At 44.3% G+C, this 26,421-nt stretch overlaps 1 protein-coding gene across 1 annotated transcript; it reads right to left on the bottom strand.

Annotated features, from left to right (window-relative positions):
- Nucleotides 1–338: 338 nt before the first annotated feature.
- On the bottom strand, nucleotides 339–25,924 carry PRPF6 (pre-mRNA processing factor 6). Its single transcript, XM_030288907.4, has 21 exons — nucleotides 25,722–25,924; nucleotides 24,600–24,768; nucleotides 23,675–23,793; nucleotides 23,119–23,197; nucleotides 22,298–22,474; nucleotides 21,327–21,482; nucleotides 20,596–20,690; nucleotides 19,738–19,894; nucleotides 19,365–19,527; nucleotides 16,400–16,518; nucleotides 15,518–15,736; nucleotides 14,052–14,174; nucleotides 13,105–13,226; nucleotides 11,837–11,975; nucleotides 10,652–10,771; nucleotides 9,248–9,424; nucleotides 8,341–8,474; nucleotides 7,773–7,864; nucleotides 5,672–5,786; nucleotides 3,541–3,667; nucleotides 339–2,763 (listed from the first exon to the last, which is right to left on the bottom strand). The coding sequence occupies exons 1-21, from the start codon at nucleotides 25,790–25,792 to the stop codon at nucleotides 2,611–2,613; spliced, it is 2,826 nt and encodes a 941-aa protein (XP_030144767.1). The 5' UTR covers nucleotides 25,793–25,924; the 3' UTR covers nucleotides 339–2,610.
- Nucleotides 25,925–26,421: the final 497 nt, after the last annotated feature.

Here is a 26,421-nt window from a genome sequence, read left to right as displayed (position 1 = left end):
GTGGGGCGATTCTTTCCCTCTGCATTCACAGACCGCAGTGGGTGAGCACTGTGACCCCCAAAATACCAACACAAAGAGTGTCCCAGTGATTCCAACCAAAGCTCTCTACTCCTTCCCCTCTGCATTTTGTACCGAGCCCCGAGCCCAGGCACAGAAATTGCCCCGACTCGATTCCTATCAATTTTGGGAAAAACTGAACGGACTGCAACAAGGCTCCGCTGAGGAGCTGAATGTGGGTGATTGAGTAAGAAATAGAACAAATGGTGAATAATCCAGCTCTGCTCAGCTTGGTGAGAACGTCCCTCCCCAGGAAGTGGGACCAACAGCACACTGCAGCATTCCATTGGGACAGGACCCATATAACTTCTTTATTGAGCTCTATATATAGCTAAAATTCATGGGTGCCATAATCCATTTAAAAACCACCAAGACAGCTACAAACATTAAAAGGCTCTAAGATTGATGGTCCCTTTTAAGTAAGAAAAAATAATCTCCAAGCTAAGGAACGTAGCCCAAAGGAAAGGGAAGCTGCAGGTACCAAGAGCAGGTGGCCAAAGGAGCCTGATGTTGTGAGAAGATGGCACAGTGTCCAGCATAGGGCCCCTTCCTTGGGGCTTCCACATCCCAAAAATTCCTTGCAAGATGTGGTGGTGCCACCTAAGCAAGGGGCAGGGGTGTAGCATGAGGACACACATCAATGCTAGGTTATGTGGCTCAAGGGAAATGCTCCCAATGCAAGTCAGGAATCTCTCCAGCAGGAAAAGCCACACCACTGCAATCCCCACTTCCCTTTTCCATCCCAATTCTGCAGCCACCAACACCACAGCACCACTGGGCAGAGGGATTTATGCACCACAAGCAGTCAGCTTTCCCCAGCACATCACTATACCAGGAATGAAAATGCCACATTCCTTGCCCAAAAAAAGCAGGATATAGCCCCCATGGGAGCACAAGAGGCTGAAGGACAGCACACATTTGAAAACTACTTTTAAAGTTGTTTTTATCCTGTAGTTTCTGCCTCAGCCTTGAATCCTTGTCCAGCCAGGGTCCCTTGCCATGTCTACCCTCTCCTTCAAAAATCACCTCCATTCCCCTTCCCAAACTCTTCCACTCTCTTCCAACAATGGCACAAAATCCCTAAGCAAGAGCCTCTCAACTCCCAATGCCTCTCACTCACCTTTGGGAAACTACAATTCCACGGGACATCTGTGATCTACACCCTTTCATCAGCTATTCCAGAGAATGCACAAGAGTTTCCATTAGGAAACCAAAGAAACAAAGGTTTTTGCTTCCAGACCAACCTGGAAGCAAAAGCCTTTCTGCTCCAGCGTTAGAAGATCCGTTTTTGGCTTCTCATCCGTTTTGGCAAGAGGCTGTAGCCCAGCTTGGTGTAGCCACCACTGGCAGGCACCTTCCCACAGTGCTGGGAGCCTGATAAGTCCAAAGGTTTCTGCTATCAGACCCACTCTTCCCAGTCAGAATTACACTCGAAGACAACAGAAGGAAACAAAAAAAAAAGAAGAAGCTGTATTTTATACATATTCTCCAACAAGTAATAAGGGAGTTTCTTCTCCAACTAAATAGAAGGGATAATGCACATCCACAGACCTGGATACAGCTGCTATAGCCTCAGGTGTAAGACAGTACAGCTTCTCATTCTGTGATCACAAGTCAGGAGGTTGGGGTAAAAATAGTATACATCACAAGTGTAGAAAATTGAAGAGTGTACAAAGGGTCCCAAACATAAAGCTTTCCCCCTCTTGAGTTTGCTTTTTTCTATCTACACTTGGAGGGAGCCATCCCAAACCTCCCAGCCACAGGCAGTCACAGCTGTGTAACAGCACAGTCTCCCAACAACTCTAAATAAATGTTCTTCCTTCAAAAGGGCTTTCAGGGATTGCTGAGTTTGCCTTGTTACTTCAAACCACCACTGTGCTTAATGAACTCAGATACCTAAAATAATAAGCTTTACTATATACATTTAAAAATTGAGGAAAAGTTCTCTAAAAATATGCTTTTGAATTTGACAAAATGCTCCAGCTGCTCAGGTTGGAGGAACACCTCCAAGCTGTGCAGCAGCTTGTTAGTAGAGACCAAACTAAAGCACCTAAAGAAGGGAAGCCAGCCCAGACCTTTCCCTGTGCTGCTGGGCTGCTCCCAAAACTGCACCCATCTTCTTCAAGGACACTCAGTGTATTCCAACAGCAACAACCCAGATCTGCTGACAAGGAACCAGGATCAGATGGGCCAAACACTAAAGGGGGACAGGGAACACATGCCAGGGCCAAGAACAGGGGGACTGCCACATGTCAGAATCCATACAAGCGCTAATTAAAGCTAGTGTTTGCAGGGGGAGTCAGGAATCAACATGGAAATGCAACAGAGCCTCACAAGACTGCTCCTGTCTCCTATGTGACACCAGCCACAATGCTCCCATGTGCTGCAGAAGCTGATGGCAATGCTGAGGAAAGAAGGAAGCCTCTTTTCCTTTTGGGAGAAAGCTGATTCCTATCATTATCCATGTCCTGTCCTTCGAAATCTGTGCCACTAGGGCACCACGAGCAGGTTAAGTCCTACAGGGACCTGCGAGGCAGCTGAGGCCAGCACACTCTAGAAGGTATTTTTCAGCTTGGCTGCAACAAGCACAAGAATCTCTCCAATCTTTTTCTGCCAGTTCTCTATATCCTTGGAGACATCACACCAGAGCTCTCCGTGGCGAGGTTCAGCATTCTCACAGCGCTTCCTCACCTCTTCTTGTTGTTCCTACAGGGAAGAGAAATTACAGTTTGTCCTGGTTTGTTCCAGAAGACAACCAAAAATTGAACCCTCCCTGATTCAAACACTCTTCCAAAGATTATGGTGGGGTTTGGGGTCTGTTATTTTCAAAGGAAGTCCAAGTCAAAATTCAGAAGCAGCAAGTCTCCTGCCTGGCTGAACTGCAGGTAAGTTGAAAATTGGCTGAGCTGCAGGTAAGCAAGTTTTGGTTATTGCAGAGAAACTGCAGCAGAAACTTCCTGTGCATTACCACCTGCAGGAGCTGTGTCAAGTGAAAGGTCTCTCTGAAGTCAGAAGATAAACACCCCCATCATTTCAGCAGAATCAGCAGTAAAAAGTGCTGGAAGAGATTAGAGTTGGCTGTTCCTCTGGCTGCATTCACGTGCAACCTGTACTCAACACTTAGGAAGAAGCAGTCCCAGTTGCACAAACCCAGAACCACAATTCCAGCACAATCCCCTCTGAGCAAGCTTAAGTTTTACAAGAGGAAGATTCATTTCAGAGATTTTTGCATGAACCAGCAGGACTGTGGACAGCAAAGCAGCCTGAAACACAGCTCAGCTAATGACAGCACCTTTGAAAAGCCACCACACAGGCCTGTGCATGCTCATTCATGACCAGGCGTGACACCCAGCCTCCCCTGTGACCACACAGGCAGGAGCAGTGGCAGCGTGCTCAGCCCAGCACTGCAGCAATCCCAGGACTGGGCAACCCCTGCCAGGCAGGGATTGTTGCTGCCTCCCCTGTTCCCAGGCACACACTCACCTCTGTGCCATGCTGGAGCTCAAATTTGTAAAAGAAGGCCCAGGCATCCCCCAGGTCAGAGTCTATCTTCACTGTGCGGTGGAACCACTCTCTGGCCTTGGTTATTTTCCGCTCGCTCCAGAACAGCCTGGTGGGAAAAGCAGAGGGGAGCTGACAAACAGCCTCACTTTAGAGGAAGATGGCAACCCACAAGAGCTCCAACTTAAAGGCTCTGCAGGCATTCCAGTTCTCTGCTCTCCAAGGAAGTAAACCACAGATTTTTAGGTAACCTGCAGACTATCCTGCCCCTGGGAAGGGAAGGGAGTGAGAGGACTGAAAAGAACATCCAGCACTTCCTATTCACTGCCCCACAGTGAGGCAGGATAACTTAGAGGATAACTCAGCCCCAGGCACAGACAGGCTCTGCTGAGAGGGGAAGCATTACTGAGCTCAGCCTTTGCTGCCTCAATTGCTTTAATTTTGCTGTTCTAGATTTCATGTCCAAGAGACAGGATTACATGCCTACATCTATTCCCACTCCTTCAATTTCTATACATTTCAAGTCAATTTCAGCATCTAACAATAAAATAACTTCTAAAACCTGCTAAGTGACTGCTGTATAGTCACATGCTCACACCTACACAGCCTGCTGGAGTGGAGTGGAGCAGACCTGCTTTGTCAGCCCCATTTTCCAAGGAAAAACAAGTATGGAAGCTTCTGCACTCAAACTCCAGCCTGGCACAGCCCCACTGCTGCCATTTCATCCAGGCACTGGCCAATGCTGAAATTTTTCCCCAGTAATGAACCAGCTGAGTCAAGAGTCTCTTGGTTTAACTCCTTTGCATTAAAGAGTTCATTTGAGCTATAAGGTCTTTATCAAATCAGCCACCCCTCATAAAGAGCTTAGTCTGTCATAAAATTATACAGCTTATGTGATTGTTGTTAAGCCCTATAATACTCTTGATTGTTCTGTGTTAAATAAACTGTGATTTACAAGAGCATGAACAATGATAGCAGAGGTTTAACACCTGCAAGTAGTGGCCATTTTCAGGAACATATTTAACAAAAGTTTGTCACAGATGTGTGACACTCTACCTACAGAGGCAAGTCCTGATGGGTGGTGGAAGCTGTTTATATTTGGATTAGCTGTTAAACAGCCTGAGGTTGCACCAGAAGGAGCCTGGGAGCAGTTGCCATAAAGCAAAAGTTAACATTTTTCTCACTTGCTGCTAAAGCTGAACATGTCAGCTGTCAGGATCTGGCAGAATCCAGTGTTGCAGTCACTGGAGTGTATCCTACAGTTTTCTTTGGCTTATAAACTAAGTTGTGAAAGAATTGGGCAACGTCGAGCAAAATGTCTCCTGTATTAACCTCTTCTGCTATTCACAAAGGGAGAAAAGTAAGTTTGTTTCCATCACAGCTGCTGTAAGGCTGTTCACACATCAGAGCAGGATGTGGCACACATCAATTCTAACAGTGGGTTTTAATCACTGGAATCCTCACAACTCAACCTGGACAAGAAAACAATTCCTAGTAGATTATATTCCCATTTCAGAGAAGCAAACTACAGAATGGCTGGTGGTTTGCATTCTGGGAAAGGGCACAGCTGAAGAACACTGCCACAGGGGACATTCAGGAGCAGAATATCTAGCTCAGAATTTAAAGACACCTGACAGAATCTAGGATAGAGAGAAAAGATGAAAACTACACAGCCACATAAAACTTCTAAAATAACTAAAAAACAAAAAAAGTCCCTATGTTCACAGATACTTAAAACATACCCTGAACCACTTAATAAAGCCTAGTTCACCTGACAGCACAGTGAAATCCTCTTCAAGGGACAGAAAAAAAGCAGATTGCAGGGGTTTTTGTGAGTGTAGGAGCAGCACTGGCTTTTTGTGAGTGTATTGCTGCCTGTGCCAGTCCCAGACCCACCAGAACAGCTCGAGGGCAGGCTGACATTCCTCACTTGGAATCAAGGGAGAGATTTGCACAGTTACTAGGAGACAGCTGGAGAGCTGTTCCTTGCTTTGGGACTTATTAGAGCTGCTGCAGCCAGAATCACATGGCTGTGCTGGAGTGCAGTGGTCCATCCTGGAAGCAGCCACATACAGACATGGATATATTTACAGCATCAAGCACAGACACTCACTTGGCCACAGCCAGCAGGACATGTGGGTCATGTTCACACTTCTTGAGAGCATCCACACTCTTGGTCTTTCGTTGCGGTCGTGCTTCAAGGAAAATTGCTTCTGACCACAGGATTCCTTAATCAAATCAAGTAGGAAAATTGTTTAGTGTTATTTTGAGGTTAACCCTCACCACCCTGGCATCAGGCTAGTGCTGTGCAACACAAGCAGCAGTACAGCCCCCACCCTGGCAGTTATTCACCCCCAACCTCATCCCAAACCACTCTTTTCACACAGATACTTCACTCAGTACTCTGAATTTTTAGCTGCTGTGTGCACCATGCTGGAGCTTCAGTTCTGGGGGTTTTTGTACCACAATTCCTGCAGTTCCAGCACCAGAGCTCAGGCTTTTCAGATGAGACACTGCAAACCCTGGGACAGAGAGGGCAAATCAGCATTTCCAAAGGGAAAGGTATCTGTCTGTTTGAACAGGCAACTGCAGTGGCAGAAGTCTCAAAAAGTGCAAAGTACAGTCTGGGAGCAGTTTCAAGGGTGCTGGAGAGCATCACAGTCTTACTGATGCTGGCTCCACACACACTGATGAAGGACAGAGTAGATCCAGGAAAGCTGGGTTTAATCCCTAGCTCCTCTCACTGCCAAAAGCAAGGAAGGAAATATGCTCAGGGGAGCATGAAATCTGCAGTTTCTCATGTCAGCCAGGCACACCTGATCACTTCAAAGCAAAGCCTGAGAGCTGGTGTCTGCCAGGACTCCATCAAAGCACTCTTGCTTCCCATAAACGACACCATGGGAACACACACGATCTTTGATAACTGCAGCGATGGACAGGAGAGAGACTCTCTTCTTCTTGCTCTTTACATATAGGATCACAAACACCATAATATTTCTATTTTATTCTTTGTGCAGCCTGCCACCCATCAGGAATCAATTCAGCAATCGATGGACCCAAACCTCTCCTTTATATGACTGCAGGTGGCCAACCAGCCAAGTCCTGCAGGCTTTGATTATGGTTTGTTGAGGTCTAAGATAAAGTTGGAAGCAATTGTTTAAACAGAAACTGAGATCCTGCTGTCCATTTCCATAGCAACAGGCAGATCTGTAAAACAGCCTCTGATGACAAACATTCATTAGGTCACTCACAAAAACAAAGCAGGATTTTGGGTGTTGCTGCTTTGGTGACCCACTCGCATGGAGAGTACCTTGCAATGAGTTTATAGTGTCATAAAAGTCACTTAATTCCCAATTATTTTACTGAGACTTAAACAGCCACCAATTAAACACCCTTCAAAACCTAGCCTGAAGGCAAGCCAAGCCTTGCCCTGAAGTAAGTTACTACAATTTGTAGTTACATGACATCTTCTCCCTAAAGATGTCAACATGTTTAAATAATTAAGTCTTCATGCAATTCTGCCCCAAAATAGGGATGTGATAGGCACTTTATCCTCCCATCCCAAGAGGCAAATGTTTCCACTGCTGGTTAGAACTAACTGACTTACATCATATGACCTCGTAGCCTTTTCTTACATGAGCTAAAATAATCAAAAACCAGGACTGAACATTTATGGTTCATGATCCTATAATCATGACTGTGGTTGAAATTCACTGCCAGCACAAGTTATTAAACTCACAGTGGTGCAACTAGCAGGCAAACCAGCAACTGGGAATCTCCTAAGGCCAGCTGTACTCTAAGAGGGACAGGAAAAGCACCATTTTTCCACTTAACTTCCTAACTACAAACACAGAAGTGTCTTTTGTTCATTTGAAAGCTTGGCAGACTTCTACCAGCTTCCAAGAAAAGCCCACCCATATCCAAGATGTTTCTACAGGAAGCCTGGGGACAAACTGTGGATCCAATAATATACTGGGTACTGCAGAAAAATGGAACAATACCAACCCATGACCCCTCAGGTGTGAGAGAGGACAAAGTAATTTGGATTGTTCTCAAAGACCCTCAACATTTCCTTTGCAGAAGGATGACTTCCACCTCTCCAAACCACCGTATTCTGAGATCTGGCCAAAAAGGACATTTTGGGGGAAAAAAAAAGTGCTTTTATCAACTGGGCAAAACAATTGTATTTAAAGTAGAACTGAGATCCAGCTCACCTGAATTGGGACACTCTTGCAGTGCCTTGGCCATCAGTGTGTTTGCAATGTTCTTCAGCCCAGCTCGGTACTCCAAGCGCACAGACTCCAACCTGGCAGGGAAGAGACTCTGCTGATATTTATGACAACATTCACTAGGCTGAAACAAACACTGATGAGGGTTACTGGAAACTGCAAACATCTGCCCATATTCTGAATATGTGTAGGTGACTGACATCTTCCTATTCCTCTCCATCTAAAAATAAATGTGACTTTCATTCCATAATGGTCCAGATAACAAACAATCTGAAACTGGGACTGTAACAGCGAGGAAAGAGCCCTGTGCATGCTGCATACTCTGTGCACTACAACAATCAGTAAAGAAATAACTACTTCCCAGATCTTCCAGTAGCTAGCCAGGACCAACAAAGCATTTCTGCTATTCAGGGAAGTTATTAGTCCAGAAGAAACTCCAGGATGGGCATTGTATTAATCTCAGCCATTTGAGCCTGGGACTTATGTGAAATAGCTGTCCTGAAGAACAGATTGAATTTGTAGCCCAAATTCACTTCAACTCCACACAACTCACCAGAGATCTGGATTCTTTGGATTCTTCAGGCGAGACTTTTCCAAGATGGCTCTTGCTCTAGTCAGCTGCCCAACTTTCTCCTCCAGCCTGGACAGCAAAAGCCACAGGGGTATGGAATGGGGGCACTTCTTCAACTGTATTTTAGAAAAAAAAGTATGCTCATAGGTAAATTGGAAGAAAAAAATCTTGTAATTCCTATAGAAAAGAACTTTCCTCCCTATATCCTCCTGGAGAGTTTAGCAGAAAAGACATTGAGTTGATTATGTCTCTCAGATTTCTCCAGTTAGTTTTACAGCACAGAAGTGAAGTTTTTCCTGTACCCAAAATAGTCAGGTACGTCAGGTATGCTGAGCTATCCCAGCAGTAAGAGAAAGAATATACCTGCCTTAACACAGCTACAATTTGTGCTCCTTCTGCAGATGGGGTGCTCTCATACATCCCAAAGCACAGCAGAGTGTGCAGGGAGTCATTAGGATATGGACCCTGGCAGAAACCTGTGTCCAAATTACTTTGATGGCTGTCATACCAAAGAACACCAATTACCATTTAAAAGAGAGAGTAGTGCTCTGTAGGCCACCTCCTTTCACAGTGTGTATCTAAGAGCTGCTGAGAAAGATTTTCTTTTAAGAGTTCTGGTTTTAGTCTTTACAGGTCTTAGAGAATTACTGTGCAAAGCCTTTTTTCCTGCCTGTGAGGAGTCAGGCATACAGGGAACTCTCTCAAGCAAGAAAGTCAATCTTGCCCAAGGGTAATAGGTAAAAGAAATTCTTGCTTATTTCATTTTTTTTTTCTTTTACTGTTTTAACCAATGGCAGAAATCATGTCTTTGGCTATCCATTTTGATTCAAAGACAGACATCTCTCCATGCCAGCAGCACAAAGCAAACCTGCAGTAACATCCATCTTACCCCTTGATTATAAGCCTCCCGTGCTTTCTCTACCAGCTCTTTTTGTTCCTCAATTTGTCCTTTCATCATCCACAATTTGGGGAAGTCCTCATAGTGTTTCAGGGCTTCCTCACAGAGCTCCTGGGCTGCAGCAATGTTCCCAAGCACCCACTCCAACTTCACAGACTTCATGAAGACCTGGGAACAAAGCAGAGCTGTTTACCACCAGCAGCCACTGGAAAACCATGAAACTGCCAAAGCAGCAGATTCCCACTTTTATGCATCCATTAGAATGTTATTGATTAGCTACAGTTTTAAGTAAAATAAAAATTAAAACGTCAGCATTAAATAATAGCAGGAACAAGTAACAATAAGAAAGGTAAATGCAAATACTAGCAGAATTAGAACAGTGTGGTCCACCTGTATCTCACCTATTTACATAATTATTAACATAGATCTGGCATTTGCATTATCACAGAATCACAGAATGGCTTGCATTGGAAAAGTAGTATTTGCATAAAGAGCATAGCTTTAACAGTACAACCAATTAACAAACCTGAGACTCCTTCACCAGCACCATCTGATCTCCTCAGATCCAAGCTACCAAGACAACCTTTTCTACTTATGGCTTCAGGCTCTGTTGTCCTGCTCATTACAAACTGTACATGTACTTTTCTGTCCCTCAAATCCTTCCTTCTGGCTACGCAGGGCAGCCACAGCTATGAGAAATATATTACAAACCAAAGGCTCTCTCAGTGCTCTGTGATCCTCATCCTCCCCATTCCCAAACTCCCCCACTGTAACCTCACAAGAGAGGCATCAAGTCTGAGAGCAGAGCTTCAGCCCCAGCTGCAGAAGCTCCCTGACTCCGGGAGGAAGAGGACAGTTAAAAAGATGTAGGATGTAACAACAAGGGAGGAGGAACAGAAGACAGGGGTCAAACTAACTTTTCATTTACTTGGACAAGTTAAAATGCTTTTGTAAAAAGAGCTGAAAATGGACAGTTTATAATACCAGAGGTAACTGGAGATAAACACAGGAGTGTAACTTTAAGCACCAAACCACCCCAGAGCTGTCTTTAGTAAACCATAAGTGAGTCTTCTGTGAAAGCATTTTCTCTTTTTTCCAAGACGTGCTTTTATGCAAAATAAACATTACACAAACAGCTGTAAACTGGGAATTTCCTGACTTTTGCCATTTGTGTAAAAAACCAATTGAAACCCTTCACTTGATCCTAGCCTTTTTTTCCCATCATGCCACGACTTTGTGTCGCAACTCGAAGCGCTCGGCAAGGCGGCCGGAAGGCAATGGCAGGGAGCCACAGGGTCAATCCCTACAGCCACAGAACTGAAGGAACTCCTCCTTCCATCCCAAATCCCCCGTGGCCAAGAGGCCTGAGCCTCTCCACCCTCCACACATCCTTACCCTTGCTGTGGGGGCACTGCTGCGAGCCTTTGCCAGCAGCCTCCTCGCTCTTTCATACTCATTGTTCTCCGACTCGAGCTTCACGGCAGCCAGCCAGATCTCCTCGCTGTTGGGGTTGGCCTGCAAGAACACAAAGTGACAGACAAATGCACACAGTGAATCAACAGCAGATTTAATCCTCTGTTTGATCCAGATTAAAATTGAAATCAGAGCTTTGTCAATCCACAGTAGGATTTTTTTCAGTGTAAGCTCCTCCCAGTCTTCTTTGACCTTTGAAGTTTATAGAAATCCTCCAAAACAGATGGGCAACACAAAGATATATGCCAGTTTAGAAGTTGGATGCTTCTCAATTGTTGAAAAGCAGTAATGCTTGATCTTCTGAACTTCCAGTTTAAATACTGAAAACATCACAGGGTCTGCCACAATGAGACCCTCATTTTATTACCCTCAAGCAAAAAAGCTGCAGCTTTAATTCCCCACTGAGGTCTGTGAAAACTCTTCCAATAAAAGTCATTTCAGTCAAGAACTTTCCAGCCTAGTAACAAAGAGCACCGAGAACAGATTAAGGAAGTATCTTTTACCTTCCATTTCAAGACCTGTCTTTTTTTCTCACTTAGCTTTTAATCCTAATTCCCAGTGTTAGAAACACTCTGTCTATCTTTGCTACAGCATCCAGCAGGCAATTCCCTTCATTAGTGGGTTTGATCCAAGGCATAAGTAATGCAGAGATCTCATTAGGGCAGACCATAATCCTTCCCTTGAGGTGACCCAAGACAACAGGATTTTGATCCATGGCTGGGGTTGGTGGGAGTCATGCTAGTAAAACTGATGGTTTGCAAACTCACAGAATCACAGGCTGGTTTGGGTTGGAAGGGACATTAGAGATCATCTCATCCCAATCCCATGGGTAGGGATGCCATGCCCCAGACTAGGTTGTTCAGAGCCCCATCCAACCTGTCTTTCAACACCTCCAAGGATAGGGCAGCCACAACCTCTCTGGACAACTTGTTCCAGCTGAGAACCTGGTGTATTTTACAGAACATTTTGCCACACAAAGCAATCAAAGAACAGCGGAAGTCTCCATCACTCTGGAAGGCAGCAGGAATCAGGTGTTGACAGAAAAAGCCTGCTCTGTATTCTTTACCTGTCACAATTAACACCCTCTGGCAAGTGTAACAGACCCACCTGGAAAGCCAGGGCCAAGATGCTTCTGGCTGCTGGCACATCTCCTGCCAGCCACTTGGATTTGGCTCCCATGAGCCACAGCACCTCTGCTTTGGGACAGTGAGCAACAGCTCTCTGCAAAAGAGCCTCCAAGGATTCTCTGAAGACAAGAAACAGCAAGTTACAATCCCTCAAGGTGCTGCCAAAGGCGAGCTCTCTCTCACCATTTCCACTATCACTCAGTGTTATAAATATTGTTGCAAAGTCCAACGCTGTAAACATTGATAAGTTGTTTCATAACAAGGAAAGGGTGAGGTCTTTTTTCACAAGGGTTCTGAAATCAGCATTCCACCAACGGCTCATTGTTCAGACACCTTTGATAGCCTCTGTGGAAAGAGCCCTCACACAAACAGCTCTTTTCTCTTGGAAAGTGTCGTTCTGTTTAACAAACCTTAATAGAAGCTGAGACAGGAAGGTTTTCAGAATTACTAGATGAGGTTGTCTTGATCTTATGCAATTTATTTTTTTCTCCTCTGGCAAATACACTTTTCAGGTAGAACATGGGGCTTAAAAGCCAGCCACCACTGGGAAACATGGTAAAACAACATCAAAAGAGAAGGTATATTTGTTCCCAACAACAAAAAAAAAAGGCTTGAATGAGGAAGAACTCAGCATTTACACTCACTTTCACAATGTAGCCTTGTTGCCTTTAATAAGGATGATTCCACGTGTATAAGTGGCCTACTGCAGAGATTGTTTGCTTTAGTCTAAGCTGTGGGCAGAAAGTTTCTAACATGTAAAGTTTGGTGAATAAACTGTAAAAAGAGCCTGAGCTGTAACAGTATAACACCAATCTTAATTCAGAATGTGATACACATTCACAGTGTTTAAACAGAAAATACCAGAGATGCTTGGACACCTTCAGCTATGAAGTAGTTTATCTATGAAAACTAAATAAAACACATTTTAGGTGATTTGTATTCCTATATTTTTCCAGAGATGCCTTCTCAAAGACAATTGTTCCTACCTTGTCTCTTCACAGCTATTTTTACCACATAATCCCTATTGCCAAAAACCATTTTATGACTTCATAAAACTTAAGGATGTTCTGAGCACAACAATAAAAAAGAAGGTCAGACCTGCAAAAAACACCAGTGAGTTTCATCCAGCTGCACTAACTCTGCACTTGCACCACATCAGGGACCTGACTGTAGTTTTCCTTCATCCCCAGCCTGTCCCCCTGCCACAGGGATGAAGCCCTCCACGCAGGGGTCGTGCAGCACACATACCTGGTTCCATGGTTCTTTTCAAAGTAGGCTGCTCGCAGCCACACACTCTTTTTGCTTGGGAAGACTTGCAAGGCATAGGCATAAATGGCTCGGGCACACTCCAGGGCATTATGAGCAACACACTGAGGGAAAACAGATCAGGACTAAGTCAGCTTAAGGGAGCACTGGAATCAAGAGCAAGCAGGAATTACACATGCACAATTCAACCCAGAACTCAGTAACTCGGTGTAATCCATGAATTGAGGCATTAATAGAGAACAGAACACTTACAATCAGCTTTTTTAAAGGAAGCAGGGAAGGAATTTCCAAGTATCCCTCTACAGAGCACAAGAATCCCTGGCCTTTCAATGGGACTGACACTCACAGGACAGCTTGAAACATCAGCAAGGCTTTGGAAAGGATCTCATGTTAGCACTTCATTTTGTTATTTCACAGGCAAAACCCTAAGCACCACAGCATGTGCCCCCCACTGCTCCGAGGCCAATTTAAGGCCAGTGAAGTTGGACATTTTTCATGCTGAAATATGATTTAGTTCTTAGCACATGTTCAAACTATTCCCCTAAAGCAAAAAAAGCCTGGTAAAACTTTTACCCACCCCCTTGTCCAGTCTTATATTAACTCCTGAGCTACAATGCCTTGAAACTCAACTCCCAGCTCCTTTACTCATAACTCAATCTCTGTTGATGCCTCACACTCACAAAAAAAAAACAAACTCCACACCAAGTTAGACAAGTTATACCAATATGAACTTTTTGCTTAGTAAAAACTGAAATCTGAATAAAGCTCTATAATAACCTCCTGAGGCAGAGACCTGGCCAGAGGCAGTCAGGTGGTGTGGGAATCACATCCACTTTCACTGACAAAGCCATTTCCCAGGCACCAGTTCAATTTCCTCTAATGAAAAAACACAAACCCATAACAAAAAGCAGCATCACAGCTGGACATACACTGTCTGCATCTTCCATCCAGGTGTGTTTCCGATCTTCTTCCTCGATCCCAATCCCAATCACAGCTCTCATGATTGCCTGGCATGTGGCCACACTTCCAGCTTTATCACATTCCTCGGCATCCTAGAAACAACAAGGAAAGCCCTGCTCATTTTGAGGGCTCAGCACAAGAGGTTAAAGTCTGCAATGGCAACTCCTCAGGCACAAACAGAGACATTGTGGTCACTGCCAGAGCACAAACATCTCATTGCTCAAACACACCCTGTCACTGAGGAGGAGGCTGCACCCACAAGGAAGATGCTGCAGCTGTACACAGAATCATTCACAAGCTGCTTAAAAAATGGATCACATCAATTCCATCCACTGCAAAGGTGGCAATGTGTGATCTTTCCAGACCCACAAGTCTTTTCCTACAGCTCCACAACCCTGGGCTGACCCAAGCAGGAATCTGGCCACAAAAAAAGCAAAAGTTTCACAAGGAAGAACTGTAATATCAAAACTACTGACCTTCTTTCAGCTTTGAGAGGATTAAGTCTCAATAAGGGCTTAGCAATAACTAAATTCAGGAGTATACCACGAAGCAGTGTAAAGTCAAAGGTGCAAGGACTCTCTCACCAGACATGTATGGAAAAGTGGTGTTTCCTGACACCTAAAGCTTTCAGAAAGCCAAGCATATCTTGCTTAAACTTGTTGAAAAGCCCTCAGATCAGATAACAGAAATAGAGCAGTTCTGGTACTGAGAAGGAACTCGAGAACACAATGATGCAGAGGCTCTGCTCACAGATTTTTTTTTAAAGAGAAATTGAAATTAACCTTTAATTTATTTTACTGCTGTAAAGAAATTCAGAATTCTTTTAGATGTTAACAAGGATATCCATTTAATATTAAATACTTCATTCATTATCAATGCTCTTAAGCAGTATAAGATTTTGCTGCCTTGACCCAGTGTAAATTATTTTAATAGGAAACTGCTTTAAAGACTTATGATCAAACAAAGCACAGAACATATTCAGAAGGAAAGAGCTTCCATACAGGACTAACAGAATATTTCCTACATGCTGCAAATGCAACATTTGTAATGATTTCTCATAATGCCATTTGACAAAGACTTGTGGGGCAAACAAATACCTGTCAAGCCAAAAGAGACACATGCAAAAAAATACATAAATCCTTCACTGAAGGCTTTAAGCCTCCATCCTACTTAAGGCAGCAGCTGCTTCAACTTGAAGCTACTTATCTTCCATGACAGAAGCAAACCAGACATTTCTCAGCAAAACACATGTGATGTTACCCTGGGGTATCACTTAAGGCCTTGACCCTACTGAGCTTTTTAGTCTCATCTCCTGTCTCTTCACAGGGAGCTCCACTGACAAGCCAGGTGCAAAATTACTCTGTCCCATAACCATCAGCAGCCTTCAGAACAGAACCTGAAGAGTCCCCCTGGGCCTTCAAGACCGAGCACATACCTGAATCCACTGCTCCCTGTTGATTTCCACCCCGTTAGCCCTAAGAGATGTGATGGCTCTGTCAATGATTTTCTCCACCATCTGGGTGTTTCCATTGGCTTCCTCCAGTTTGGCAGCAGTGATCCAGATGTGACGATCCGTCGGGATATTCTCCCGGGCTTTGTTAAGGACTTTACGAGCGTTCTCATATGTCTCCAGCCTTGCCAGCGCCAGCCACAGCTGCAGAGCACAAAAGATGGATTTGAGATGAGAACAAGGAGATGACAAGGCTGCTGTAAGGCAGTGTCAGCCCACAGAGATAAGCAGCTTCACGCTGCTTGCTACTGGTTGGCAACAGTCCTCAAGCACTTCAAGGAGGCTGTGGAATACCAATGGAGGAGAGGAGAACAGGATGTCGCTGCCCTTGAAGCTCAGTCCTGATCATCTCTGGATATCATCCCCATCTGCTGGGCTGTTATACTCCTATTTTCTTCACATCACCTCTCAAACAGCTGAATTTAACACTCTAGTTTGGTAGTTTCAGAGATGAGTAACTTTTAGATTCGCCAGGTTAAACGTTCACTTGTCTTCCCAACTGTCAAGGCACCACACATGGACACAAACATGGCTCAGTGCCTACAGCAGGCACAGCTGTGCACTGCCATGACTAACCTAACAATTACACACCAAAATGAGGCATGTAATGACCACCAGACAAGTAACTCCAAAGAAAAAAACACATTCCACTACTCATCATATATCCTTCCCACTGTGGCATGAAGCATGTGGGAGAAAACTTCATGTGGAGAAATGCTGCTCACCCTGCCTTTTGCCTGCAAAGCTCTACTGCCACCCTGAAGTGAGGTGTAGGGTTTTTTAATTTCACTTTTTTTTAAAACTCACTTCAACACTGGTTGGACAGCACTCCACAGCCCGGCTCAGCATGATCCTGGCATCCTCAGGCTCCTCCAGCTCCACGGCTGCTTTCCACAAACGCACCGAGTTTGGAACGTGCTCAAGGGCTAGAGAGGCAAAACAATTATGTCAATAATGATAAAATAGTTGACCAATGAGATCTGTATTTTCTAAACATGATATAATAAAGGATTTGTGCTATTACAAGGAAATGTCCTGAAGGAGGGAAAGGAGGGAATTTACTTATTTGGGCTCTTGCTTCAGCAATAAGAATTTAAAATCAGCAAATAAAACACTTAATCATTTTAATTGGAAACAGGTTTTGGAGAGCCAAGGGCTTTTTTGTTGTACAGGCTGTAATTGCATCCTCCTCAGTAAAACACCTGGCTGAACAAAGCTTCCAGTCTCAGCAAATGAGCAGATGAGGATCTTCAAAACTGGGCAGCTTAAATCACACCGGGTCTGCCTTTATAGAAAAGCAGCATCTTTAACACTAACTAGTAATACAGCCTTGTTCCTTACATGTTGAAACTGCTCCTTCACAATGCAATTTTCCTGCAAGCCTCTCCTGACAGCTCAATGGACCCCAGCTTAACTTCCCAAAGAGCTGTTGTCCTGCCATGCAAATATAAAACAGGGATGCATAAAAACTTAAAGGTCTCGCTGACTCTAAGCAATGAGTACCAAGAGTGCTTCCAGCAATCCAATATGGACTCCACCTAATTAGGATTCTTCAAGGCTTCCTTTATCTTGTCTAAGAGTTAGGTGCTGCTGGTAGAACTGCATTCTCTGCAGCCTGTCCTACATGTGCTGTCTCAAACATTAAATGCTAAACAACAACTTTCCTCAGCCCATCTCATTAAGAGATTGAGAAACCAAAGGGGCTTTTGAGTCTTTTGTCACTCCAATTTGCACCCCAGACTGCTGAAATCAGCTGCATTGCAGCATTACTTCCAGTGCTTCCATGGTGACTGTACACAAATGTGCCATAGTTACAGAGGACTGAGCACAACCCTCCTCAATAAAGGAAGCACAATCACAGGAACACAAAAATGAGTGGGAAAAGGCATCTAAAACCACTTTGGAACTAGCTGGGCTTCCAGGCAAGGCTGTTCTTTGAGGCATTGCTGCAGACACAGTGGCACAGTGCCGAGCCTCAACTCAGAGCACATCCCACCCCAACATATACAGAGATTTACAACAAGCATTAACCATTTGTCTCCAAGTCTGCAGCTGCAGGAGAGATTTTCCTGAAGAATTTAAGTGAGTAATGTCAGCCTCCAAGAGCTGAAAGCATCACTCTGCAGGACAGAACATGCTTCCATAAATACAGAATTTGGTTTTTAGACCTGAAGCTGTGTTCCAGCCACTCAGCTTGCTGGGCCTCCAGTCAGGCTGAGGTTTTAAAAACTCCAGAGGTTCTGTTGAATGGTAGGAATGCACACAGCAAACAGAGAGGAGAAATGCATTATGAAAGGTCACACTTCAGTGACATTACCTGGCACTCAAGCTTTTTTATTTTGGGAAAATAATGGGTTATGCTGCCACTTAAGGCTCCAAGCTCCATATTACTGATGCTCCCTAAGTAGCAGAGCAGCACTGTGAAGCTGTTAACAGGCAGAAACTGGAAAGAGAAAGATAAATCCAGTTCCATTCCACTAACAGCTTTGTATCAAGAGATTAGATAGATGTTTCCAAAAACTGAATGTTTTTCTCTTCATAAATACAGTGTCTGAAGCAAAGCTCAGTACTTAGTGGGTAAGTCACTGCTATCACACAAGACCCTCCCCTACCTGAGCTGGGCTCACAGATCTATTTCTGCTCCTTTCAAAGTGTTTTACTGTTCAACATCTGTGACTGCTCCTGAGAAAGACACACAGCGTCACAGGAGCAGCACTGCACACCATGCTGCACTGCAGAGCCAATGGAAATTTAAAAAGCTACTGAATAGTTAATATCTGAACTCTTTAGCACTTCAAATCCAGCAACTTTGAGATGCCTTTCATCAAGATGTAGTAAGAGGTCATTTCATTAGAGATCTGCCATTTCACATGCAAGAGGTAAGAGGTGGGAGGCAACTAATTCCTTTGAACCTAAACCACTCAACACTGCAGACTGCTTCACAATGATTCAGTAAATGTATTAAATCCAGACCCTTTTCACTGTCTAGATTAAAGGCAGGAGATGTAACTAATACAATTCAGTAGTCATGGAGGAACTAATCTCTACTGACACAGGCCCAGCTACTTAAAGTAATCAAGGAATTCGTATTTTGAACCTCTGAGGAATACCTAGACTCAGGACAACACAACAAACTGCTGTTGAAGAGCTCATTGTTTGGAAAAGATAGCAATTCCATGAAAAAGGGAAACCTCCAAGTGCAACGGAATCCAAGAAAATGTAAGGTTTCAGGCAAACACCACAGAGAAAGGCTCTTTATCAAGGACAAAACTTGCTACAGTAAAGCAAATCCTGCAGCTCAACAGGCTCAATGATTTGAGAACCCCAAGACCTCTAAAGCTCCTCCAGCAGTAGCCACTGTGGCATCTAACAGGCTATAAGCAAGCAGAAACAATCAATTCAGGTATCTTTTCCAAAAAGTATTACAAGGTGACATCTAGAGCACCTTTTTATCCTTAGAACATAATTTTTTAATTGCTTTCATCACTTATCTAATTGTGATCAAGCTGGAACTGGCTTAGGTAAATGAAATACCATTTTGGAATTGTTCAGTACCAGCAGCTTCCTGCCGAAGGATGCTTTACAAACACTTCAACACCTTTGTTCTTCGGCTCAACAGCAGCAAATTCCACCATTAGTACACAAACTGTCAACTGTAACTTCAACAAGGAAGCAAAAAATGCACCTGAACTTATGGCCACATCTTGAACAACTTACAACACAATACCAAGAGTGCAATGCCTTCATTCCCTGGGCCCACAGGAACTCTCACCTTTCCTAAGGACACGTTTCTTGGCACGGATGTCTGTCTCCAGCTCTGCTGCTCTGATATAGATCCGCACAGACTGTGGCAGGTGCCGCACAGCCTGGGCCACAACAGCCTTGGCTGTATCTCCAGGCTGAAGCCGAGCAGCTTCCAACCAAACATCTTCACTCTGTCAGGAAAAACAACCCATCTTCCTTTACACCAGAACAAGAATATAAAGTCACAGCTTCTGGCTAAGCAGGTGTTTTGTAATACAGTAAACAGTGAAGCTGTTATCAGGCAGAGCCTCAATCAAGCTTAACAAAGATTCTGCTGCTCATGAACTACGACTTTTTCGTACTATCCCACAAGGATCAGCAGGGAAGCAAGCAATTCTGACCTTAGGGCACATCTCTGTTCCTTTCATGATGAGGTTTCGAGCCACCTGGAGTTTGCCAGTGACCTCTTCCAGTCGGGCAGATGCTATCCAGGCTGGTGGATGATGAGGATTGGTCTCTCGGACGGATTTCAGGAGCAAACGGGCTTTTTTGATATCACTAAAGGAGGAGGAAAAACAGGAAGGAAAATTTTCAGCACACTGGGAAACAATTCTCCTGAACCAGGATGTGCTCAGCTGCACAGTAACTGTGACTTCAAATTTTCCCATACTGGAAACACAAATTACATCCTCCCAAAACAAGCTTACAAATACACACCAGCACAGCCAGATCACAGGGAAAACCAGTTACGTATTTAAGCAAGATTTCTGGGAATTACAGCTGGGCACTTGCAGCCAGAAGCTGATAAGCCCAAGCACTGATGTAAGTCAAGAATCAGCATCAATATTTGCACATATTGCTCTGACTTAAAGAGCAAGTCTTTATGAAACACACGTCAAGCTCCAGGCTAAAGAGGTTCTCAGAGGTTGTCAATCAAGCCTAAATTAGCAGCACACAGGTACAATTAACCAGGTTATTTCCTGGCTGGCAGGCAGCCACACACTGCCATCACTCTGGCATGGAAATAGGGATGGAATGGAAACAATCTGCACAATTGATGCATCCAGGTCAGATGCTAATACCTCAACTGAAAGACTAGACCAGATCTCATGTTAAAAGAATTCATCCTCAAAAACTCACCTGGCATTTCTTACAAACTAAATGCCAGCTGAAAGCACCCACTCAGACAGATTTCCATTTACATGTAGGATCAGTGCCACTGCTAAGAGGATAAATCTGTTAATCCTTCTTAAACTTACTTGATATCTCCTCCGTGTGTGGGAATCATGGAATTCAAGTCTGTCAAATATCCTTTTGGGTCCACTACAGTCTGGCCACTCACAGAGTCCGACACCTGGGAAAGTCAAATCAGAGCTACTGAAATGACCACTCACAGCCCCTGAACACCTAAAAAGATACTGTGGCTCTACAAAAATCCTAGATATTCATCTGTTCCCAAAAGCAAGAAAGGAGAAAAACACAAAGCCTTGCTTACAAGCTTTTTTTTTAATTTCTAAAATACACAATTTTAACATTAAAATCCAGACAAGAAGCAGCTTGGTGATAAGCAGTCGCCCAAAGGTCTTTCAACCCTGACAGCTAAAGGCATTCTTTTTAGAATAACCAGATTTAGATGAGAAAATCAACGATAAAGAAGGCAAAAAAAAAAAAAAAATCAGTATTTTTCAGCAGTTTGTCCTGCATCCTTACATAGGACAGAAGAGATGCTTCCATTGGCAGCACTACCTGTGCTGATTGCCTCAAGGGCATCTCTGCTATAACCAGGCAGTCTGTTCTCCCATAAAGACCAAGAATTCCAGGGAAAAAACAGTATTTCTCAGGAAATTCTATTCATTTTGAGGGCATTAAATTTGGGGAGAGGGAATATAAAATTATTTCACAGCTCAGCTGCTCTTGGATCTTTTAACACTCAAGAGAATTTAACACTTTTCTAAAACCAGTGACAGATCCTGCCTTCCCACATCCTTACCTGGCTTAGCCTCATATCCATCAAGGTGTTCCTGGCTTGGCCAATCTTCCTCATATCCAATTCACCTGTCCCAGGTGTCATCAAGCCTGGTGTCATTCCTCCTGGGTATGGAGTATTCAAACCCCCTGGATATGGAGTATTCAGTCCACCAAATTGCTATTAAAAAAAAAAAAAAAAAAAAAAAAAAAAGTGAGAAAGTAATTCCTAAAACCTCTTCTGAGATTTCAAAACTAATTCAGACTATTGGCTGATCTGCACTTCCCCAGAAGCTGCAGGACAAGGATGCCCAACCCCCACAAATACTTTCGATATGGCTTCCCTGGATGCCAAAACATTTCTCATACAGGATTTGCAAATCTAAAGGTAACTACTAAAGTTTTGTCAAGTCAGTAAAATAAGCAATCAGAAAGTGAAAAATTCAAGCACAAGCATCTGAACCTGGCACATTTAAATGAGAATATCCGCAAAGAAGTCCCATGGACACCTGAAGCCAGTCAGCTGCTCCTATAATTCTATGACCACAGTAGACTCTGGCCACAGAGCAACAAGCTAAATTATTTCATTTTTAGTTGACTGAAAGGCAAACCATTTTTAACACAATCACCCCAGAAATAGAAAAACCATTAGGTGAAAGCAAACTTTATTTTCTGTTTCCTCTTTGGAAGATGTTATTGTAACAGAAATGGTTATGCTCACCAAAACTATCACCACCCTGCATTCAGCAAATAGGAAAAGACACACTCTTCCATCTTTAAAACAAGAGCCAGGTTTTCTCTGCTTATCCCCATGTTTTCTCTGGTAATAGCACTGAAAGTCTCCAGCAAGCACACAAATTTAACATCCAGAATTCCTTTGGAAGACTCACAAACCACACCAAGTTTTTTGGTCAAGTATCTTTTCCCCAGTCTCAGTTTAACACTCATCTCTGACCCAGTTTGGCCACAGCTTGCCCAGGTTTGCTGTTTACTCACAGTCTGGCGTGGATCCACTGAAGTGTGATTCTCCCCTGACTGCAAATGCTTTGCAAAGAAGCTGTCGGGGACAGGAGTCAGCTTCTCATAACGAGGATTCCTCTGCCGCTTGTTCCTGGCATCCCCAACCTCAGGAATGCTCAGCCACTCCTCCTCAGTGACCTCCGCTAATTTCCGCTGTTCAGACAGGAGTTGTCATCAGTATTTGCTGCAGAAATGGCTTCTGAAATGCTCTAACTCCTTAATAGATTTATTTTCTTGAAATAATTCAAGATCAATTAAACACTTAAGGGTCAGACTTTTTTCCTAATCCAATGTACAAAAGAATTAGATGCATTTAATGGGTATTTGGTTTTAGTCCAGACTGAGATTCCAAATCAATTTTGTTATTAGATTCAGTGCTACAAACACTCAGATTAATCCTAGTGCCTGGAGCATTGAGTGGTTTACTACTGATCATTAGACAACAGCTTAAACAATACATTTTACTTAAAAGAAGATTTAGAATCAGAAGATTCTGCTCAGCTTCTCCTGCAATGCCAACAAATTATCATTTTCCCTCAAAGACAGAAGTGTAGCACCTTCCACAAAGCACAAAACAAAAATGACCAGTATCAAAATCTGCAGAGATTTCACTGCCTTGTGTATCCCCATGACCAGTGTTTACTCTTCCAACAGAAAGTAATTCTAATCTGGGGAATATCACAGTACTCGTTTGCCAATACACAAAATCAGAGCAAAGAAACAAACACACACAGAAGAACACACAGCCACCCCTTGTATCTCATAAAAAGTCACATTTCAGACATTTATTTCCTTACTTTCAAGTCTGAGAACTGCTGTTGAATTTTGGGCCGTTCCATACGGTACTTTTCTATTTCCTCTTTTTCTCGTTGTTCCCTTAGGAAAAGGAATACTGAGGTTATGCTCAAAGCAGCACTTGGCAAGTCTTTGATTAAAGTGTTCACATAACAGAAAAATGTGTTTGATAAGAGTTAGGGCATAAAAAAGGGCATTTTTTCCAACCTTAGATTATCAACATTACAGCAAGAGATCCTTTATCAAATAAGACAGTATTATAGTGTAAAACCAGACATCTCCAAGTGAACTTCAGTCTCTGACCTCCTCTTAATGAGACGTGAATTTAACAAGTAACACACACTGTTTACAAGCAGGAGGTGACTTCTCTAACAATTTCCAGTCTACTGTGCAGTCTGTGATGCATCTCCCCACACCATCTTAATGAACTACAGCGACTCTTAATTAACTACAGTGAAGTAATTTAACCACATCCACTATCAAAGCAAGTGGTGCAAAATGCCTGTCATCCTCAATTAACCAGGAAACACCCCCTGCCAGTGCTGTAGCTTATCCTACCTCCTTTCTTTCCTGCGTTCATCCATCCTCTTGTCCAAAGCTGCATAAATAGCATCTGCTTCTTCATCATCTTTTTCATAAGGGCCACTTGAGAACAGGCTCCCAGCATAGCCATTGAACTGGAAATTGGAGAGAGAGGAAGAAAAAAGAGGAAAAAAGGCAGTTTTTTTAAGTTCCTGTTATGTTCCTGCAACAGCCAACAATCACCTGAAAATGCATTCACAGGCTGCTTCTGATAACATTGCATCAGACTAACACATCCCTAAATAAAAACATCCTCCAGAAGGATAAATAAACACCACCCCATGGTGGTGTTTATTCTCCCACACCATTTGAAGCAAAACTGCTACAAAATTGCTTCTTTCTCTAAACCACTTCTATTCAACAATAAATGAGATCCCAGGATAGAAGAGCCATTCTCTTCCTTTAACCACTTTTTACACCAGTGAAAGCAAGCAGAAATAATATCACAACATTCAACCAACCAAAGTGGGACTTAAGAGACTATACAGGCCACTTAATGATAACATATGGCACAGAATCAGAGAGTCATTTAGGTTGGAAAATACCTCCAAGATCATCAAGTCCAATCTTGTCAAAGCACACAAGCTTTCATTTGTGAAGAATAAAAAAAAAAATACAATTCCTGAAATGCTTAAACTAATTTTTATTTATAGATATTTTCCAAAAACTCTCAGGGCTCTGCATCAGCAATTAAACCACAATGCATGGAGCAAGGCCACAACAAAAATCTGTAAGCACCATGCCACTGTGCATACTGAGGTCTCAATCAATAAATAAAAAAGGAAATGCTGCCTGCAAACTATGGGAAGCTCTGGGTTTGAAGCCTCAGCTAGGAGTAGGGCTCAAGGACTCTTCTTCCACCTGGGGGTAAACGTCTGCAGGATGGTGAAAACCTCCTGACCTCATCGTAGTTGGTGTCATTCAAATCCTCATCGTCATCATCTGCGGTCTGGTTCTTCTTCATCTGGTCGCCCACGGTTCTCTTGCCCGGCGGGGCGTGCCGGTCGTCCACGGGGTCGTTGGCATCGCGGGCAGGGCCGATGTCGGAGCGCGTGGTGAAGCCCGTGGCTCTGCAGGGACAAACCTGCTCAGCTCACTGCTACCCCAGCCTGCCACAGCCCCTGCTCAGGGCAGGCAGGGAAAACATCATTCCTTTGGGAGAACATCAGGCATTCCTCATGATCAGCTTTTGTAAAGCCAGGGGGAAACAGCCTTGGAATCATGGAATGGTTTGGGTTGGAAGGAGCACCTTCACTATGCCAGATTGCTCAAAGCCTCATCCAACCTGTCCTCAGACACTTCCAGGGGTGGGGCAGCCACAGCTTCTCTGGGCACCCTTTTATAGGAAAAACTTTTCCCACAAATACCCTGCAACCACCCAGCTCACGGCACTGCCACCCATCCCATGCACAGCCCCTTTCTGAATTCTGTCTCTGGGTCTCTCAGCCGACCCTGCAGGCTGTGGGGCACCACGGGCTGGGGATGGGGCAAAGGCAGCTGGAGCTGAACCCCCACACTCACCTGGCAGCACCCCAGTGGGCACAGCCAGCAGGATCTCCCCAGGGAAGACAACAGCAAATCAGTGGGGAATGAACACAACTCACACCCAGCAAACGACACCCTAAAAATGGTCTCAGCCACCACCAAACTCCCTCATTGTTCCCTCAATAAAAGCCCCCAGGTATGATCATTTTTCAGACGCTCCCACCCACACACAGGCATAGGATTAGGAGGGATACAATCCTTTGCCGGTTTGAAGCAGCCGGGAACTCATCCTGGGAGCCAGGCTCGCTTTTAAACACAAACCCGCCCAGCCAGAGAACGAACGGGAGCCATCAGGAAAGGACAGCACTGAAAAGCCGTGCGGGCCACCCCGAGGGGACGGGGACGAGCGGCAGACGGAGGTGTGACCCAGCCGGGCAGCGAAAGGGCTCGGGAGAGCCCCGGGGCCCGGCGGAGCGACCGGGCTGTGAAGGGACCGGGGGGGGGGGGGGGGGCCAGGCCAGGCCTGGCGGCGTCTCACCCGCGGCCCAGCCCCGGCACGTAACCCAGGGGCGCGGGCATGCCCAGGAACGGCTTCTTCTTCTTGTTCATGATGGCGGTGGCGGCGAAGCGACACCGAGGCGAGACCGGAGCGGAGCAGAGCCGGGAGAGGCGGCCGGGAAAGCGGCGGCGGCGGCGGAAGCGGCGGCGCTGCCCGCGAGGCCAGAGCGGCACTTCCGCTTCCGCCCGGAGCAGCGCCCCCTGGCGGCGCGGCGGTGCTGAGGCGCGGTGAGGGGGGTGAAGGGTATGGGGATTGTGAAAAACGCCAACCGCTTGGTTTTTTTAATTTAAAAAAAGTTTAATAATAATAAAATGGTTGTAAGAATAATAATGCAATTAGAGTAATAAAGTTTAGAGTTAGGACAATTACAAGACAATAAAAAGCAAAGAATTACGGATGTCCAGATGCTCTCAGACACTCAGTCACGAGAAGCATCCCTTGTGAACAAATAACCTTAAAAGCAACAGCCTGTTGCATATTCATATATCCTTCGTGGTTATGCATACATTCTATTTAAAACAAGAACTCTTTCTGTTGTATGTCAACTGTTTCCTTTAATCCCCAAGGCGTCTTCGAGTCTGAGCAAGGCCTGAAGAAATTAGCTTTTTCTGATCAGAAAACCATAAATTCCTTTTCTCTGGAAGATTTAGGTGTTCCTCGAAGTGAGTATCTCCTTCCT

Source organism: Taeniopygia guttata, chromosome 20 (genome assembly GCF_048771995.1).
Source record: "Taeniopygia guttata chromosome 20, bTaeGut7.mat, whole genome shotgun sequence".
NCBI classification, from domain to species: Eukaryota; Metazoa; Chordata; class Aves; order Passeriformes; family Estrildidae; genus Taeniopygia; species Taeniopygia guttata.
This window is presented reverse-complemented; position numbering and strand designations above follow the sequence as displayed.